The following is a 16,683-nucleotide window of genomic DNA, read 5'->3' as shown; positions in this document are numbered from 1 at the left end:
ATGCCCAAGGTGAAAATGCCCAAGTTCAGCATGCCTGGCTTCAAAGGAGAAGGCCCAGAAGTGGATGTGAACCTGCCCAAGGCTGACATTGATGTCTCAGGACCCAAGGTGGACATTGATGTTCCAGATGTGAATATTGAAGGTCCAGATGCAAAACTGAAGGGCCCCAAGTTCAAGATGCCAGAGATGAACATCAAAGCTCCTAAGATTTCCATGCCTGATATTGACTTTAACCTGAAAGGTCCCAAGGTAAAGGGTGATGTGGATGTGTCTTTGCCTAAAGTGGAAGGTGACCTCAAGGGCCCCGAAATTGACATCAAAGGGCCCAAAATGGACATTGATGCCCCTGATGTGGATGTTCATGGTCCAGATTGGCACCTGAAAATGCCCAAGGTGAAAATGCCAAAGTTCAGCATGCCTGGCTTCAAAGGAGAGGGCCCAGAAGTGGATGTGAACCTGCCAAAGGCTGACATTGATATTTCTGGCCCCAAAGTGGACATTGATGCCCCAGATATGAATATTGAAGGTCCAGATGCAAAATTGAAGGGCCCCAAGTTCAAAATGCCGGAGATGAACATCAAAGCTCCCCAAATCTCCATTCCTGACCTTGACTTTAACCTGAAGGGCCCCAAAATGAAGGGTGATGTGGATGTTTCTTTGCCCAAGGTGGAAGGTGACCTCAAGGGCCCTGAAATTGACATCAAGGGCCCCAAATTGGACATCGACACTCCTGATGTCAATATTGAAGGCCCAGAAGGAAAATTGAAGGGCCCCAAATTTAAGATGCCAGAGATGCATATTAAAGCCCCCAAGATCTCCATGCCTGACTTTGATTTAAATTTGAAAGGGCCAAAAGTAAAGGGTGATGTGGACCTTTCATTACCTAAGGTGGAAGGTGATCTAAAAGGGCCAGAGGTGGACATTGAAGGTCCTGAAGGGAAACTCAAAGGTCCCAAATTTAAGATGCCTGATGTCCATTTCAAAACCCCACAAATCTCCATGAGCGACATTGATTTGAACTTGAAAGGACCTAAGATAAAGGGAGATTTGGATATTTCCATTCCTAAACTGGAAGGAGATCTGAAAGGCCCCAAAGTGGATGTTAAAGGGCCTAATCTGGACATAGACATGCCTGATGTTGACATTCATGGCCCAGAAGGGAAACTGAAGGGTCCCAAGTTTAAAATGCCAGACCTGCACCTCAAGACACCCAAGATCCCTATGCCTGAAGTGGACCTGAATCTGAAGGGTCCCAAGGTAAAGGGTGATGTGGATGTGTCTTTGCCTAAAGTGGAAGGTGACCTCAAGGGCCCCGAAATTGACATCAAAGGGCCCAAAATGGACATTGATGCCCCTGATGTGGATGTTCATGGTCCAGATTGGCACCTGAAAATGCCCAAGGTGAAAATGCCAAAGTTCAGCATGCCTGGCTTCAAAGGAGAGGGCCCAGAAGTGGATGTGAACCTGCCAAAGGCTGACATTGATATTTCTGGCCCCAAAGTGGACATTGATGCTCCGGATGTGAATATTGAAGGTCCAGACGCGAAATTGAAGGGTCCCAAGTTCAAGATGCCAGAGATAAACATCAAAGCTCCCAAAATCTCCATGCCTGATGTTGACCTGGATTTGAAAGGATCCAAAGTCAAAGGAGATTTTGATGTGTCTGTCCCTAAGATTGAAGGTACTTTCAAAGGCCCAGAAGTAGACCTTAAAGGTTCAGGTCTGGATTTTGAAAGCCCGGATGCCAGGTTCAGTGGCCCAAATTTGAAGATGCCATCGCTGGATATATCTGCCCCTAAAGTAACTGTTCCTGATGTTGATTTGCATTTCAAGGCACCCAAAATTGGGGTTTCTGGTCCCAAGTTGGAAGGTGCTGAACTGGACCTCAAAGGGCCCAAAGTTGATTTAGAAGCTCCAAGCTTAGATGTACACACGGAGAGCCCAGATATTAATATTGAGGGGCCAGACATTAAAATTCCCAAATTTAGGAAACCCAAGTTTGGTTTTGGGGCAAAAAGCCCTAAAGCTGACTTTAAGTCACCTTCCCTGGATGTGACCATTCCTGAGGCAGAGCTGAATGTTGAGACTCCTGAAATTAGTGTTGGTGGCAAGGGCAAGAAGAGTAAGTTTAAAATGCCAAGAATTCACATGAGTGGCCCTAAAATGAAGGCCAAAAAACAGGGATTTGACTTGAATGTTCCCGGGAACGAAATTGATGCCAGTCTCAAGCCTCCTGATGTAGATGTCAATGTTGCCGGGCCAGACGCCACACTTAAAGCTGATGTGAAATCCCCCAAAACCAAGAAACCTATGTTTGGGAAAATGTACTTTCCAGATGTAGAATTTGACATTAAATCATCTAAATTCAAAGCTGAGGCCCCCCTCCCTAGCCCCAAACTGGAGGGTGAAATCCAGGCACCTGATGTGGATATTTCTTCTCCTGGGATTCACGTGGAAGGTCCTGACATCAAGCTGAAGGCTCCCAAGATCAAGCTGCCCGGTATGGATGTCTCAGGGGGAAAAATAGAGGGTGACTTGAAAGGCCCCAGGGTGCAGGCGAACTTGGACGCACCTGACATCAACATTGAAGGCCCAGATGCTAAAGTCAAAGCCCCGTCGTTCGGCATTTCTGGCCCTCAGGTCTCCATCCCCGATGTGAACGTTAGCTTGAAAGGACCAAAGATAAAGGGTGATGTCCCCATTGTGGGACTGGAAGGACCAGACGTAGATCTGCAAGGTCCAGAATCAAAGATCAAATTCCCCAAGTTTTCAATGCCCAAGATCAGCGTCCCTGGTGTGAAGATGGAAGGGGTAGGAGCTGAGGGCCATGCCCAGCTGCCCTCTCTTGAAGGAGGCTTGAGTGCACCTGATGTTAAGCTTGAAGGGCTGGATGTGTCTCTGAAAGGGCCAAGAGTAGACTTGCCTTCAGTGAACCTCTCTATGCCAAAAGCCTCTGGACCTGACCTTGACCTGAACTTGAAAGGACCAAGTTTGAAGGGAGACCTGGATGCCTCTGTTCCCGGTGTGAAAGTGCACTCCCCAGGGCTTGACCTCAGAGGTCAAGGTGGAAAGGTGAGGATGGAAGGAGACAGTGTGAAAGTGCCTGGGATCGACACCACGCTAAACCTGGGCACCCCAGATGTGTCCCTGAAGGGACCAAGCCTGCAGGGAGACCTGGCTGTCTCTGGTGACATCAAATGCCCTAAAGTATCAGTAGGTGCTCCTGATCTAAGCTTGGAGGCCCCTGAAGGTGGCATTAAACTTCCCCAAATGAAGCTGCCCCAGTTTGGCATCTCGACTTCAGGGTCCGACTTGGACATGAACGTCAAAGGGCCACAAGTGACTGGAGAACTACAGGCCCCAGGCATCGGTGTGAACCTCGGAGGCCTGAACCTGAAAGGGCCTCAGATCTCTGGCCCTCAAATCTCAGCACCAGACATGGACCTGAACTTGGAAGGACCAAAAATAAAAGGGAGCCTCGGGGCCACTGGTGAAATGAAAGGCCCCACTGTTGGAGGAGGTCTTCCAGACATCAGTGTTCAAGGCCTCGAAGGAAACGTCCAGATGCCTGGAATTAATTCCTCTGGATATGGTGTGGAGCTGCCAGGTGTGAGTGTGAAACTCCCAACGGGGCAAATTTCTGGTCCCGCAATCAAAGGCGATCTGAAAGGTTCAGGAATAGGTTTCCACGGGGCTGCTCCCGACATTAGCGTCAAGGGGCCTTCACTTAATGTGTCCTCTCCTGAGTCAGATTTCGGTGTCAGCTTGAAGGGCCCGAAAATCAAAGGAGGTGTGGATGTTTCAGGGGGTGTCAGCGAAGGGAACGTGAATGTCAAAGGACCCCAGACCTCCTCCACTCTCAACTTGGATGCACCTAAGTTTGCTGGGGGACTTCATTTCTCAGGACCAAAGGTAGAAGGAGGTGTGAAAGGAGGCCAGGTTGGACTCCAGGGTCCTGGGCTGAGTGTGTCTGGGTCTCCAGGTCACTTGGAAAGCAGATCTGGAAAAGTAACATTCCCCAAGATGAAGATCCCCAAATTCACCTTCTCTGGCCGTGAGCTGGTTGGCAGAGAAGTGGGGGTAGATATTAACTTCCCTAAAGCGGAGGCCACTGTCCAGGCTGGGGCCGGAGAGGGAGAGTGGGAAGAGTCTGACGTAAAACTTAAGAAGTCCAAAATCAAAATGCCCAAGTTCAATTTTTCCAAACCTAAAGGGAAAGGTGGTGTCACGGGCTCCCCGGAAGCATCCATTTCAGGGTCCAAAGGCGACCTGAAGAGCTCGAAGGCCAGCCTGGGTTCTCTGGAAGGAGACGCCGAGGCCGACACGTCATCACCCAAAGGCAAATTCTCCTTATTTAAAAGTAGGAAGCCCCGGCACCGCTCCAATTCCTTCAGCGACGAACGGGAGCTCTCGGCGCCTTCCACCCCGACGGGGACTTTGGAGTTTGAAGGTGGGGAAGTGTCACTGGAAGGCGGGAAAGTCAAAGGGAAACACGGAAAGCTGAAATTTGGTACCTTTGGTGGATTGGGGTCAAAGAGCAAAGGTCATTATGAGGTGACTGGGAGCGATGACGAGACAGGCAAGTTACAGGGAAGTGGAGTGTCCTTGGCCTCTAAGAAGTCCCGACTGTCTTCTTCTTCCAGCAATGACAGCGGGTCTAAGGTTGGCATCCAGCTTCCCGAGGTGGAGCTGGTGGTTTCCAAGAAAGAGTAGCAGGCCTCTATGTGTGTGTACATATATGTATAAAAATACACCAGCCTTGGGTGTGTTTGTATATAAACTCCAGAGAGAAACACGCCGACAGCCTCAGTGTAATGCAGAGATCTGGCCTCTGCCCGTGCCAAGTGCTGAAAAAGCCAACCAGCAGCCTTAGTTCCCCCGGCCCGGAGCTTTACAGATACAGGAGGAACTAAGGGTTCCAAGTTCGTCCAGCCCATGTGCAGAGCCAACAGTATTTGCCTTGAGATTACAGTTTTGTTTTTTTTGTTTTTTTTTTTTTTTTGCATTGAATGCTGAGAGCTTCTGTTTACTAAGCAAGCTTTTGTGTTTATTATCCTCATTTTTACTGAACATTGTTAGTGTCGGGGTAATGGAAACCCACTTTTTCATTGTAATGACTTTGGGGGCTTTTGTTAGTAAGGGTGGGGTGGGGTAGAAGGCAGTAGAGGGGGCCAGACCTCCATTTCTCCTAAGATTGGATCTGTTCAAACAGGGAACACCCAGGGAGGGCCGAGGGGAGCCGCCAGGCAGGGCGCATGGGTGTCTTTAGGTCTCTTTAGCATTGCTTTTTTCCCCCAGGGGTGGCGGTCCTAGCCAGTTTGGTGTTCACGGTGAGACGGAATTAGAATCTGTTGGCAAATTGGCCGATGTCCCCCCAGCTCAACACGTTCTGTGCATTGTGGGAGAAATGTTTCCTTCATGGCCGCCACATTCCTGAGACTAGTTCTGATTTCTTTTAATAAATGTTACCGTGATTAAGAAAATTTCCCGCACTTTAATGGCAAATTAATTGAGAATGTAAGAAAATCGATGCTGTCAAAGGCAAATAAAGCTGTTTATTAACCCTGATGTCTTGTGTCTTTGCATTCTGTGTCTGTGAACCCAGCCCTGACAGTTGACACTCAGTCCATCCAGTGGATTTGCGGGTTTCATTAATGGGTAATTGGGGGTGGGGGCGGGCCGGGGGGGAGTCTTTGCGGCCTGATTCTCACGGTGAGGCTGGCTGCACCGTTGCTGAGAAATCAAGAGAGGCTTGGCGCCCTGGCAGCCCGGGCCGCAGGACCCACCCACCAACTTTGCATCCTCCGATAGGAATACACAATTCAGAAATGGTTCTGAATGGGTAAGAGGATACAGATATGGATGGAAAACAAGACCTACCGGAGTGGTAGAAAGAGCTCGATCTGGCTCTGAGTTACAGGCATGCCATCTCTTTCTGACTTGGCTGTGGGGGTGCTGGGTGGCCTCAAGTTACCTGCCCTGTCTGGGCCTCAGATTTCTCTTCTTTGAAATAGGGGTGCTGATCTCGTAATAGAGGTCTTTAGGGTTCCTGCTAGTCCTACTGAATTTATGAAAAACCTCTTGTGACCAGAGTCCTCTTTTGATTTCCAGCTCTGCGGACAATACATGGTGGTGGTGGGGCGGGGAGGCTTCTAGAAACTGGCTTCTAACGTTGGTCATTGCTGAGCTGAGGGCCTTGCTTTCTTATACCAAAAACAATTGGAGCAAGCTCCTCCCCTCGCCGCTCCCCAGGGCTGCCGCCTTCCTGGCCTTCCTGCCCGTGGAGACGGCTCTGCACCTCTCCCAGCAGCCCAGATCACCCCAGACCACAGATAACAGCTCCCACCCCATCTCATCCGGTCCAGTGTCAGCTTGTCAGCGGGTTTGGGCACATGGCAATGGGGTCTGCCCAGGGGGCGCTCCACCTGCCCTGGCTTGGCTTTCACACTGACTGTCAGCTTCATCCATTCTCACCTCAGCCAGCGGAGCTAGCGTCCCTGGGGGCTCTGGAACTCAGGAGCGGCTCTTGGTTTTGGAAAGAGGGAACAAGGGAGGTGCTGGAAACCCTGCTGCTTTTCTTAAAATGACCGACCTACCGTCATTGCTTTTGTGAATTAGGCAAGACACTTAACCCCTTTGAGCCTTCGCTTCTTCCCCCCATAAAATGGGGACATGTATCCATAGGGCCAGAGTCTGCCCGGGTATTTGGGTTGTCGACTGTGCGAGGACACCACGTTCAAGGGGGTAGCATCCATATCACAGCCATAGGTTTGTTTACTGGGAGCACGAGGGTGGGTGTGGGGTCCTAGAGAGGCAGGTGCACACCTCTCCACGCACACTCAAGAGCAAGAGGACGCACGTGCCCGCCTGCACGCACGCCTGCACGCAGCTGCCTTCCGTGCTAACCTCTCCGGGCGCCCTCCCAGTGCTTCTTTCACTCTTCCTGAGCTCAGAGCCCAATCCCGAATCCTTCCTCTGTCCCTGATGAGGGGGCTCCACGTTATTCCCCAAAGTCCTGCCGGGCCCAGATGCGAGAAGTCTTACACTTTGAGGTCTCGGGCGGGAGTAGCATCAGGAGACCGGGAAGGGGCTGGGCTGGGCTCCCGCAGGTCCTTCCTCGGAGTTGCACGAGCTGTCCGAGGGCCCGACCGTAGCCTCACCTTGTACCCTGCCTTTGGCAGCGTGACCGTGTGTGGGAAGTGGTGTGGTTAAGGGGACATTTCAAAAATGGAGTGACTTTGAAAAGCACCACGCGCTCACAGATGGCAGTAAATATTTTTCATTCACACAAACTCATTTCTAAATCTGTCAGGGTCCCTAGAGGAAACAAAATTCCACTGGAAGATAGTTCAAGCACAGAGGCTTTGAAAAAGGTACTGTCCAAGGAGGAGTGGGCGGGGACAGCGGAGCCAGCGAGGGGGGATGGGAACAGGGACAGCAGGAAGCTGGTACCACCCAGGGGCCTGAAGGGGCCTGGGGAGGAAATGGTGTTCCTGGCATCCTGCGTGAGCTGGAGGCAAGGCAGCCACGAAGGACCACAGCATCTGCCAGAAACTGCCAGCCGTGGGAAAACAGGAAGAAGTGATCTTTCCTCCCGCTGGTGCCTCTCCCTGGAGGGCAAGGGAGTCTAGGTGTTTCGAGTGAAGGGATCAGCCTCCAGGAGCCGGGAGAAGGACTCTGAAGGTGGAGATGCAGGTAGAGAATAAAGAGGACAATACGCTAATCTTCTCGTTTTTCTGCCAGGCAAGTTTGAATTTCTGTATATTGAGATTTCTTTTTCTTCTTTTTTTTTTAAGATTTTATTTATTTCAGAGAGAGAGAGAGAGAGAGAGAGAGTGTGTGCACGTGGAGGGGGTGCAGAGGGAGAAGCAGACTCCCCGCTGAGCAGGGAGCCCCATGCAGGGCTCGATCCCAGGACCCTGGGATCATATCTGAGCTGAAGGCAGACGCTTAACTGACTGAGCCACCCAGGCACCCAGTATATTGAGATTTCTTAAAATAGCCCCCATGATGTGGGATGTATTTAAGGTGTGATCATAAAATAATATGACAATTTTTGTTTTAAACAAACACTTATGTTTGGGAGGTGCTGCTATGAAAATTCTGTTAAGAATATTTTGTTTCTTCTCCTTTGAAATGGCTCTCAACGTCACCTATACATTAAAAAATTCTTTTTTTTTTTCTCTTGGGGAAACACAAATCTTCCTGTCTTGAATATTTTGCAAATAGCCAAAAGGCCTGGAATATACTCCAGGGTTCCCAGGACAGAACCTTGAAAGGAGCACTGGCCTGGGAGGAGTCAATGGGATTAGCCGTGACCTTGGATCCTGTCTGAGCCTCAGTTTCCTCATTTGTAACATGGATCAGGCATGCGTTCTCGAAGGCGGTTACCAGTTCCAAATAGTTTGTGATTCTTTCAGAAGTAAAGCTGGTTAATTAGGTGGATGGGACTGGGTTGGGTCAAGAGCGAAGTGTGATTACAATGTAGTACAACTAATTTTCCTGTGTGGTTGCTAAGTTGGGTCAAATGTTTTGAGCAATGGCAGCATTATTGAACTACCGCTACGTCTCCAGTGTTCCAAAGCCAAACGCAGTGCCCACTGGGACTTTGCAGGTCGCTGGCACGTCCTGCCTCAGCTCCACTAAGCACCTTAGCTGTGACACGCTTAGTATCCGGGAGATGCAGCTGGGCATGTCCGATGTTCCTTTATTTACTTATTTAATTGATTTTTTTAAAAAAGATTTTTAAAAAGATTTTTCTTTTTTTTTTTTTTAAAGATTTTATTTATTTATTTGAGAGAGAAAGAATGAGGCAGAGAGAGCATGAGAGGGGGGAGGGTCAGAGGGAGAAGCAGACTCGCCGCCGAGCGGGGAGTTTGATGCGGGACTCGATCCTGGGACTCTAGGATCATGACCTGAGTCGAAGGCAGTTGCTTAACCAACTGAGCCACCCAGGCGCCCTAAAAGAGTTTTCTTTTTAAGTAATCTCTACACCCAACCCGGGGCTCAAACCCACGACCCCGAGATCAAGAGTCGCACGCTCCAATGACTGAGCCGGCCAGGTGCCTTTTTTTTTTTTTTTAAGAGTGTACTTTTCTTCTCTTTTTATCCCCTCTTTTTTTTTCTTCTCTCTCTCTTTATTTAAAAGCGTTTTTATTGTGAATTTAAACCTACAGAGATGTTGCAAGAATAATACAATGAATAATCCATATGCCTTTCATGTAGATTTACCAATTTTACCTCATTTGCTTTAATCTCTCTCTAGAGGTTATAATTATCATTATTTTTGCCGAATCATTAGAGGGTCAACTGCAGGTCACCAGGACCCTCTACTCCTAAATACTTTAGCATGTACGGATGTTGTCTTCTATAAACCGCAACACAGTAATCAAATTCAGAAACCTTAACATTGGCAAAATACTATCATCTGACGTACAGTCCATTTTTAAATTTTATTAATCGCCCAATGATTGCCTTTTGGCGAAGTCTTCTTTCCCATTTTGGCCTCGATCCCTGCCCACGATCCCACATGACCTTTCGTTCTCATGGTCTCTTCCATCTGGACTCTTCCATCTGGAACCGTTCCTCAGCTCTTTGTTGTCATTCGTGACATTGGTAGTTTTTAAATGTGCGGGGCTGGTCGTTTTGCAGAACACATCCCCCGGTCTGGGTTTGTCTCATGATGTGTTTGTTTTCCTCTTGGTGAGATTCAGGTTATGCATTTGGGGCAGGAAAGAGCATAGCTGCGACGTGGGGGTCACTTCTCAGGACCCACGTGACTTCGAGCCCTGGGTTAGGGAGGAGATTGCCAAGTTTCTCCATTGTAACAGTGCCATACTTTCCCTCTGGCATTAACAAGTAAACCCAAGTTTTCAAGACAGAAGTCCAAGTTTGGACAAGTTTATTTCGCAAGCACACAAGGGCTTGGTGGCCTGCTCGCCTCGGCCTTGGCGTGCTCTCTGGCTAGGGCCCTGGGAGATGGAGTTCTGGTTTGGGGCTTTGCAGCACAGAGTAGCTCTCTGTCTCTCCTCACGAGGACAAAGAATTCGGCGCATGCATGCTTGCCATATGCCTGAGAATGCCATGTGCTGTTTACCAGCCTCTGAATAGCCCCGGGGTGGCCAGCAGCCGGGAGCTGCAAGTGTTTCTTAAGGCTGAACGCTGCCAGCAGAGGCGCTGCCGGGGGCACGGGGAATGTGTGGGGAACATTCTGCTGAGGAGCGTGCTTTCTGTTCCCTTTAAAAACCTCTGTTATTTTCCACCGCAAACTTGAGGCCTGGCCTTCATGGAAAAGCTTCCCAACCGTGGGGCCAAGGATTGGGAAGGGTTAAGAAAGAAAAGACCCGGGGCGCCTGGGTGGCTCAGTTGGTTGAGTGACTGCCTTCGGCTCAGGTCATGATCCTGGAGTCCCGGGATCGAGTCCCGCATCGGGCTCCCTGCTCAGCAGGGAGTCTGCTTCTCCCTCTGACCCTCCTCCCTCTCATGCTCTCTGTCTCTCATTCTCTCTCTCTCAAATAAATAAATAAAATCTTTAAAAAATAAAAATTAAAAAAAAAAGAAAAAGAAAAAAAAGACCCTCTCTTTGGACAGGGCATTCTGGTCTACAAGGTGCTTTATCTCCTGGGATCGCTGGGCTGTCAGCTCTCCCGGGGAGAAGGTGGCCTACAGGAAGGGGAGGTTAGGGGGGGTGAAGCCCTTGGTTGGTTTCGACTCACAGAGCTGGGAAGAGGTGACTCTTCTAGGTCAAGCCAAACCTTCTGATTTAAAAATTCTTTTTTTTTTCCTTTTCCATGATGCCATCGCTGTTTCCCTGAGGAAGTTGGGGTTCTTTTTCTGGGGAGGTTTTAGGAAATGGAAGAGGACTTTTGAAATGTGTAGGGCCTTGACCTTCCAACAAGAGCCCTGAAGTAGTTATTAAATATGTATGTGCAAAGCCTCTTTCTTCAATGAGCCTATTGTGTAGGAAGGGAATAATAATGATAAAATAATAATACCTATCAGCTTTTCCACTTTGTAGCTGTATGATCTCGGGCAAGTTATTGCACCTTTCTTGTGCCTCATTTTCCTTATCTCTAAAACAGGGATGATACGGTACCTCCTTCTGAATGGTGTTGTGAGGATGACGTGAGTTAATACATATCATGTGTTCGGCATACAGTAAAAACTGTGAGTGCTAGTGATTACTCTTGAATACTTTGTGTGAGGCATTCTGTATGTATTGTACGTGATTTAACTTTTTTGACTTCTACCACAACCCCATGAAGTGGGTATTCCTTTTCTTACTTACAGACAAACCGAAGCTCAGAGAGGTTAAGCAATATGCTCAGGGTCACACAGCTGGTATATGGCCCAATTCAAACTGGGCCCGGTCTGACTGAGAAGCCCATGCTTTAAATACTACTCACGGCATTCTGCTCGCTCTGATACGGGGCCGACTGTGTTAGCAACATATAACTGTTTCCAGGTTTGGAGAGGAGTGTGGGGCGCACGTTCCAGGCAGAGGGAACAGCAGGAGTAGGGTGTGGAAGTGAAGGGTGTGGGGAGGTTCAGCAAGGCGGGGTAGGGTGGGGTGGGGGGAAGAGAAGAACTAAGAACTTAGAATGACCCTTGAGAGCACGCAGGCAGCCAGCCTGGTTTCTGGTCCTGCTCAGAAAGGAAAGGAAAAGGCGCTCATCAATTTGCCCATTTTGGAGGTAGGAGGTGGACTCCAGGCCTCAAGCAAAGTGAACCCTTGGCCCGGGTTCAGCTTCCCTGGCTGCTGCCAGCCCCTCTTGCTCAGTGTTACCCTGGGTCTTTTCCTCTCCCGGGTCTTTACTCTTCCAGAATGAGGATCAACAAGGGAGTAACTGCAATCAAAGCATTTGCATTATAATTAGCCCCACCCCCTGTCCCTGACCGCCGGCCAGGCAGCCTGGAAGCCTCCGCCCTGGCTCCAGCTAGTGGCCTTGCCACCCCGCAGCAGTGGGAATTCGGCCCAGGCCTGCGCGCGTCCCTGGGGCCAGCAGGGGCCCTGTGGGGCTGAGCTCCCTCTCAGGGCCCCTGCTGGGCCTGGCATTGTGGGGGGCGGGGCTCAGAGAAGAGTTTGGGGGCAGAACAGAGTAGTTCTCCAACTGTGGAGAGAGCTTCCCCTTTTTTTCTTTGGCCTGCCGGCCCTGATGGCTCCAGGGCTGTGGCCAACTAGCACCTGGGACTTGCTAACAATCCACGCCATGAGCGTGAGGTCTCCCGGCTGCCTGGGAGGATGCCCAAGGCGAAGGAGCTGAGGCCTCCACCAACTGGAACCACTGGCCCTTTATTCTGGAGATTATGGGGAGCATGAGGGAAGAAGGAAGCAGATAGAAATCTATAGGGAAAGCAGAAGAGCAGGGTGCGGGGGCGGGCTGGAGTGAGAGGGCAGCCCTGGAGGAGCAAAGTGCTGGCGGGGGGGCGGGGGGAATCCTGGAATGAGCTGCTGGGAGCATGAAAGCTGCAAGGGAGGGAGGCAAGCAGAGAGGACCCACAGGGAGCAGGGACAGGGCGAAGGGCTCTGGGGGCACTTTAGCCCCGCTCCCCTATCTCCGTAAGTCCCTCCTGGCACCCCAAAAGAGCTTATAACCTAAGTAAAGCAGCATGCTTGCAACATCAATTTGCCCCCAAACTCCAGCCAAAACTCTGGTTTTTGCTTTAGCCCCAAACCAGATGACACCCTGAAGACCCCCATACTGTAATCATGGGGCCGCCAGTGTCCAGGGAGTATAAGGGCCTCCCAAAGAGACTCTTGGCCCCAGAGGAGTAGGGGGGAGAGAGGGAGGGAGGGAAAGCAGAGGGGCAAGGGAAACCAGAGGAGAAAACAGTCTCTAGGGACCATCTGCCACCACACCCCGTTCCGTAGATCTGCTGATCGCCAGGCCGTCCTGGGGTCCCGGGACCGTTTGCCGGGCTGGTTCTTACCCACCTCTGGGCTGCTGCGAGCTACGGGCCCTGCGGTGGCCTGCTGGGACTGGGAGAGGGGTGCCACTGGTAGGAGATCGGGGAAAGAAGACCCTGGGGGGCTGTGAGGAAGTTGCTGGAGGCCAAGTCCAGACCTCCCAGTGGCTGCTGGGAGAGCTAGCTAGCCTCCTGACCCCGGTGGGCCCCTAAGCTCCAAACAGTGCAGGGAGCAGGGACAGGGCGAAGGGCCCTGGGGGCACTTTAGCCCCGCTCCCTATCTCCGTATCTTCCCTTAGGCCAGACTTTCCTCAGCCCACAGCTTTATACTCGGAGAAAATGCTGTGCCATATTATGTTAATACTTCGGGATATTTACATCAAAAAAAGGGCTTTTGGGTCCCAGGGATGGACCCACGGCTGGCCAGCTCCGGGTATTTTGGGACAGGAGAGCCTTTTAGCAAAGCCACACACACAGCGGGGGGCGTTACCTGTCTTGCTTTTCCCTCTGGGGCCCTGACCCAACCCTGGGCGGTAATGGCGCATTTGACCCCTGCCTGTCTTGAGGCCCCTACTCTGGCCCAGGTGACAAGGAAGGCTTTGGAAGGCCTTTCCAGCCAGTGCCCTGTGGCGGGGTTTCTGTGTCCGCCGTCTCCCGTGGCCAGGCAGCGGGGAGGGCTGGAATGTGAACAGGCAGGACAGGCTAATGACGGGGCATTTTCTACTCCTAACAGTGCAAGTTCGGCTCACAACTTGAATTTCAAGTGGGCCCTTCAGGCAGATTAGGGAGGTCAAGTGAGAGTGTGGAGGCAGCCATTGTGGATTGTCTAAATTCCTAGAAAATAAATTCTAGGAATTTCGCTGTGGGAGGGAGGAGTAGCAGGTGAGCATACTCAGTGTCATGCATAACAGGGGTTAGAGCTGGTAGTCCAGGAGGCCTGGTCGGAAGAGGCGGCTTTTTGCTCTTCTTTCTCTATTTGAACACCCTGTATTTCCAAAAATGACTTGTCTTTCGAATCAGATCTAAGAGACAAATTCATACTTTTAGCCAAGGCCTTTTTTCTGGGGGGGGGGGGGGACAAAAAATTATTTTTTCACTGAGCTGCCGTCCTCCTATGGAAGAGAACCACTCCCTCTAAATACCGCTTTTGGTGACTGCCCTTTGTTTGAAGTCATTATTGTCCCTAGAAATGGGAAATTACACATAACTGTTTATCAGAAAGAAATAAACACCTTGGATTAGTAGGGTTCTTGCCACTGGATGGTGGATCCAGACCTGGCCAGCGAGCTGGGTGAGAACATGCACAGCGCATCCTGCACACATTCACTTTCGGTGTTTGACGATTTCTAAAGGGGAAATGGTTGGTTCCTGCGTGTCTCACGAAACTTGCCTGCCCTGTTCTCGTTACGTCATCCTGGAGAACCTTTGATAGGGCTTTTCTGGGTCAGAAGCAAGTACAGGAAAAAACACGGGGAGTGGGGCGTGTCACCGGCTTACTCTATTCGGACGTGGATTGGGCTCTTGTTCTGTATTCATGGGCATTTGATGAGCTCTCGCTAAATGAGAGTGAAAAGTGGAATTGGAATGTTTTACTAAGACAGCCTGAGCCACATGCAGGTTCACGCAGGGAAGAGAAGGTCTTGGAGGTGGCTCTGAGCTCTGTGTGTCCCAGCCTTTCCGTGTTCCAGCCCAAACCCCGGGGAATGCTCGTTCTTACTTTTGACTCTGGCCATAGTCAACCTCTGCAGCCTCAAGTTGTCCTCTGAGCCACACTCAGCTCTTTCCAGCCCTCTTTACCAACCCCTGCCGTCTCCAGCCCCCTGGCTTTTAAACAGGCTTCTCTTCTTCATCCTTTGGGTTTCGGTTTAGGGGGGCATTTCCTCCCAGAATAAATCTTCCCTGCCACCCCCCACCCGCTTCCACCAACTCTCTGTGTGTTCATGCTGCTCTCTGTACCTTCCCGTTCTCAGCACTATTCCCACTAAACTAGGAGTGACTAGTTGCTAGTCTGTCTGCCGCCGCCATCAGACTATCAGCTCTGTGAGGGAAGGATGCAGCCTGCTTGTTCCCCATCACCGCCTTGGCTGTAACCCAACCCAACCCAACCCAACCCAACCCAGAAAACCAACAAAAGAAACACCCACAAGAACTGGTTCCCTAATGTCATGGCTAAGGTTCTGCAGCTCAGCGGCTTTCCTTGAGCTGTCGAGGAGTCTGATTTAACAAGGGTGGAAAGCAGGGAACGTCCGGCACGCTTTGCCAGCACGTGGGCCTGCCTTGTTGGGGCGGAAAAGGAGGTAAAAGAAAAGCCTGGGGCCCCAGAAGGTGACCTGGTGGCTGCGGAGGGCAGAGGAGAGCTGAGTGGGGGTTTGGTGGGAGAGGAGGGGTGGTTGGAGATGGCCCCCACCAGAACTGCCGGGGAGAGCCCATGGCCATGAACTGAAGCTGGTGGGGGGGGGGGAAAGCTGGGTTGAGGAGGAGGAGGGGCTCCCCAAATCTGATCACTTTGCTCCAAAACCGGTGGCTGGCATCTGAAATGTCACTCATGGCTCGAATCTGGGAATTGTGAATTTGGATTTTTCTATTCCCAATTGATTATTTTTGTTTTTATTAATTTAAAACGTGTGTCTTTCTGATGAGATGTTGACTGCCCCGGCCGGGCTTTGTTTTATGAAGGGAGTAATACGAAGAAAGGGCCTTCTTTTGCTCCCCCTCCTTCTTGTCCCTCCCTCCCTTCCTTCCTAGTGAAATTCTTTTTTTTTTTTTAAGATTTTATTTATTTATTTTGACAGAGAGAGAGACAGCGAGAGAGGGAACACAAGCAGGGGGGAATGGAAGAGGGTGAAGCAGGCTTCCCGCCGAGCAGAGAGCCCGATGCGGGGCTCAATCCCAGGACCCTGGGATCATGACCTGAGCCGAAGGCAGACGCTTAACGACTGAGCCACCCAGGCGCCCCCCTTCCTAGTGAAATTCTTGACCGGAAAGCCCAGCCAGGATGTGGAGAATTGTGTTTTCCACCTGAAGCAAGGTGGGGCTGGCCGGCTCTTTGTTGCGGCAAGCTGCCCAAACCCCACCGGGCAGTTGTCCTCTTTGAGCGGGACAAACACAGCGGGCCCCGTGGCCGTGGCCCCGTGGCCAGTGCAGCCCACTGCAGAATGAGACAAAGCCCTTGTGTACTTTGCTGGGAAGCACTTGGCTGTGACATACAGGTGCGTGAGCGCAGGAGAGCGTTTGCGGTGTCCCAGCACAGAGCACCCACAGCACGCCTTTCAGAGCGTTTCCAAGCCTCCTGCGAGGACAGCTAGGCTGGGGTGTGGTAAAGGTGTTTATCTTTCTCAGGTTTGGGCAAAGTCCTTCTAAAAGTAGATTTTGAGGCATTGAGATCAGAGATCTCCTGGGGAAGTGGGTGAGGAATCGTGTGTTTGAATCTGGGGCAGCGTGTTTGAGCAAAGTCCATTTGTCAAGAAAGAAATACCATTCCCAGCCCAACACGGTCTTGGCCAGTGACGCTGACCAGGTGTTTGTGCTGGTTCCTTATCCACAGACAGCAAGGGCCCCGAGGGAGGAAGGACTTCCTAGTTGAGGGAGAGATGATACGTGAATTGGTGGGTCAGGAATCCCCCAGTTGGTTCTCTTAATTCAAAGTGGAAATGAAGCGGAGGGTGGTTCTTTTTTTAAAAAATATTTTAGAAAAGATTTTATTTATTTATTTATTTGAGAGAGAGAGAGCGAGAGCGCACAAGCAGTGGGGGAGGGGCAGAGGGAGAGGGAGCAGCA

The 16,683-nt window shown here is 50.8% G+C and overlaps 1 protein-coding gene across 4 annotated transcripts in view; it reads left to right on the top strand.

The window, feature by feature from the left end:
- The window catches only part of AHNAK (AHNAK nucleoprotein), a 23,385-nt gene extending 17,817 nt beyond the window's left edge, over positions 1-5,568 (top strand). For 3 of the 4 annotated variants that reach the window (XM_032414291.1, XM_032414294.1, XM_032414293.1), the window contains exon 6: positions 10-5,568. In XM_032414291.1, the coding sequence (XP_032270182.1) occupies positions 10-4,713 (4,704 nt within the window). In that variant the 3' untranslated portion in view covers positions 4,714-5,568. The remainder of the gene's footprint in view (positions 1-9) is intronic. The other variant, XM_032414292.1, reaches the window with a different exon arrangement.
- The last annotated feature ends 11,115 nt before the right edge of the window (positions 5,569-16,683 follow it).

This window comes from Phoca vitulina, unplaced genomic scaffold, assembly GCF_004348235.1.
Source record: "Phoca vitulina isolate PV1807 unplaced genomic scaffold, GSC_HSeal_1.0 scaffold16, whole genome shotgun sequence".
NCBI lineage: Eukaryota > Metazoa > Chordata > Mammalia > Carnivora > Phocidae > Phoca > Phoca vitulina.
The sequence above is the reverse complement of the archived record's forward strand: the minus strand, read 5'-3'. Positions and strand labels throughout refer to the sequence as shown.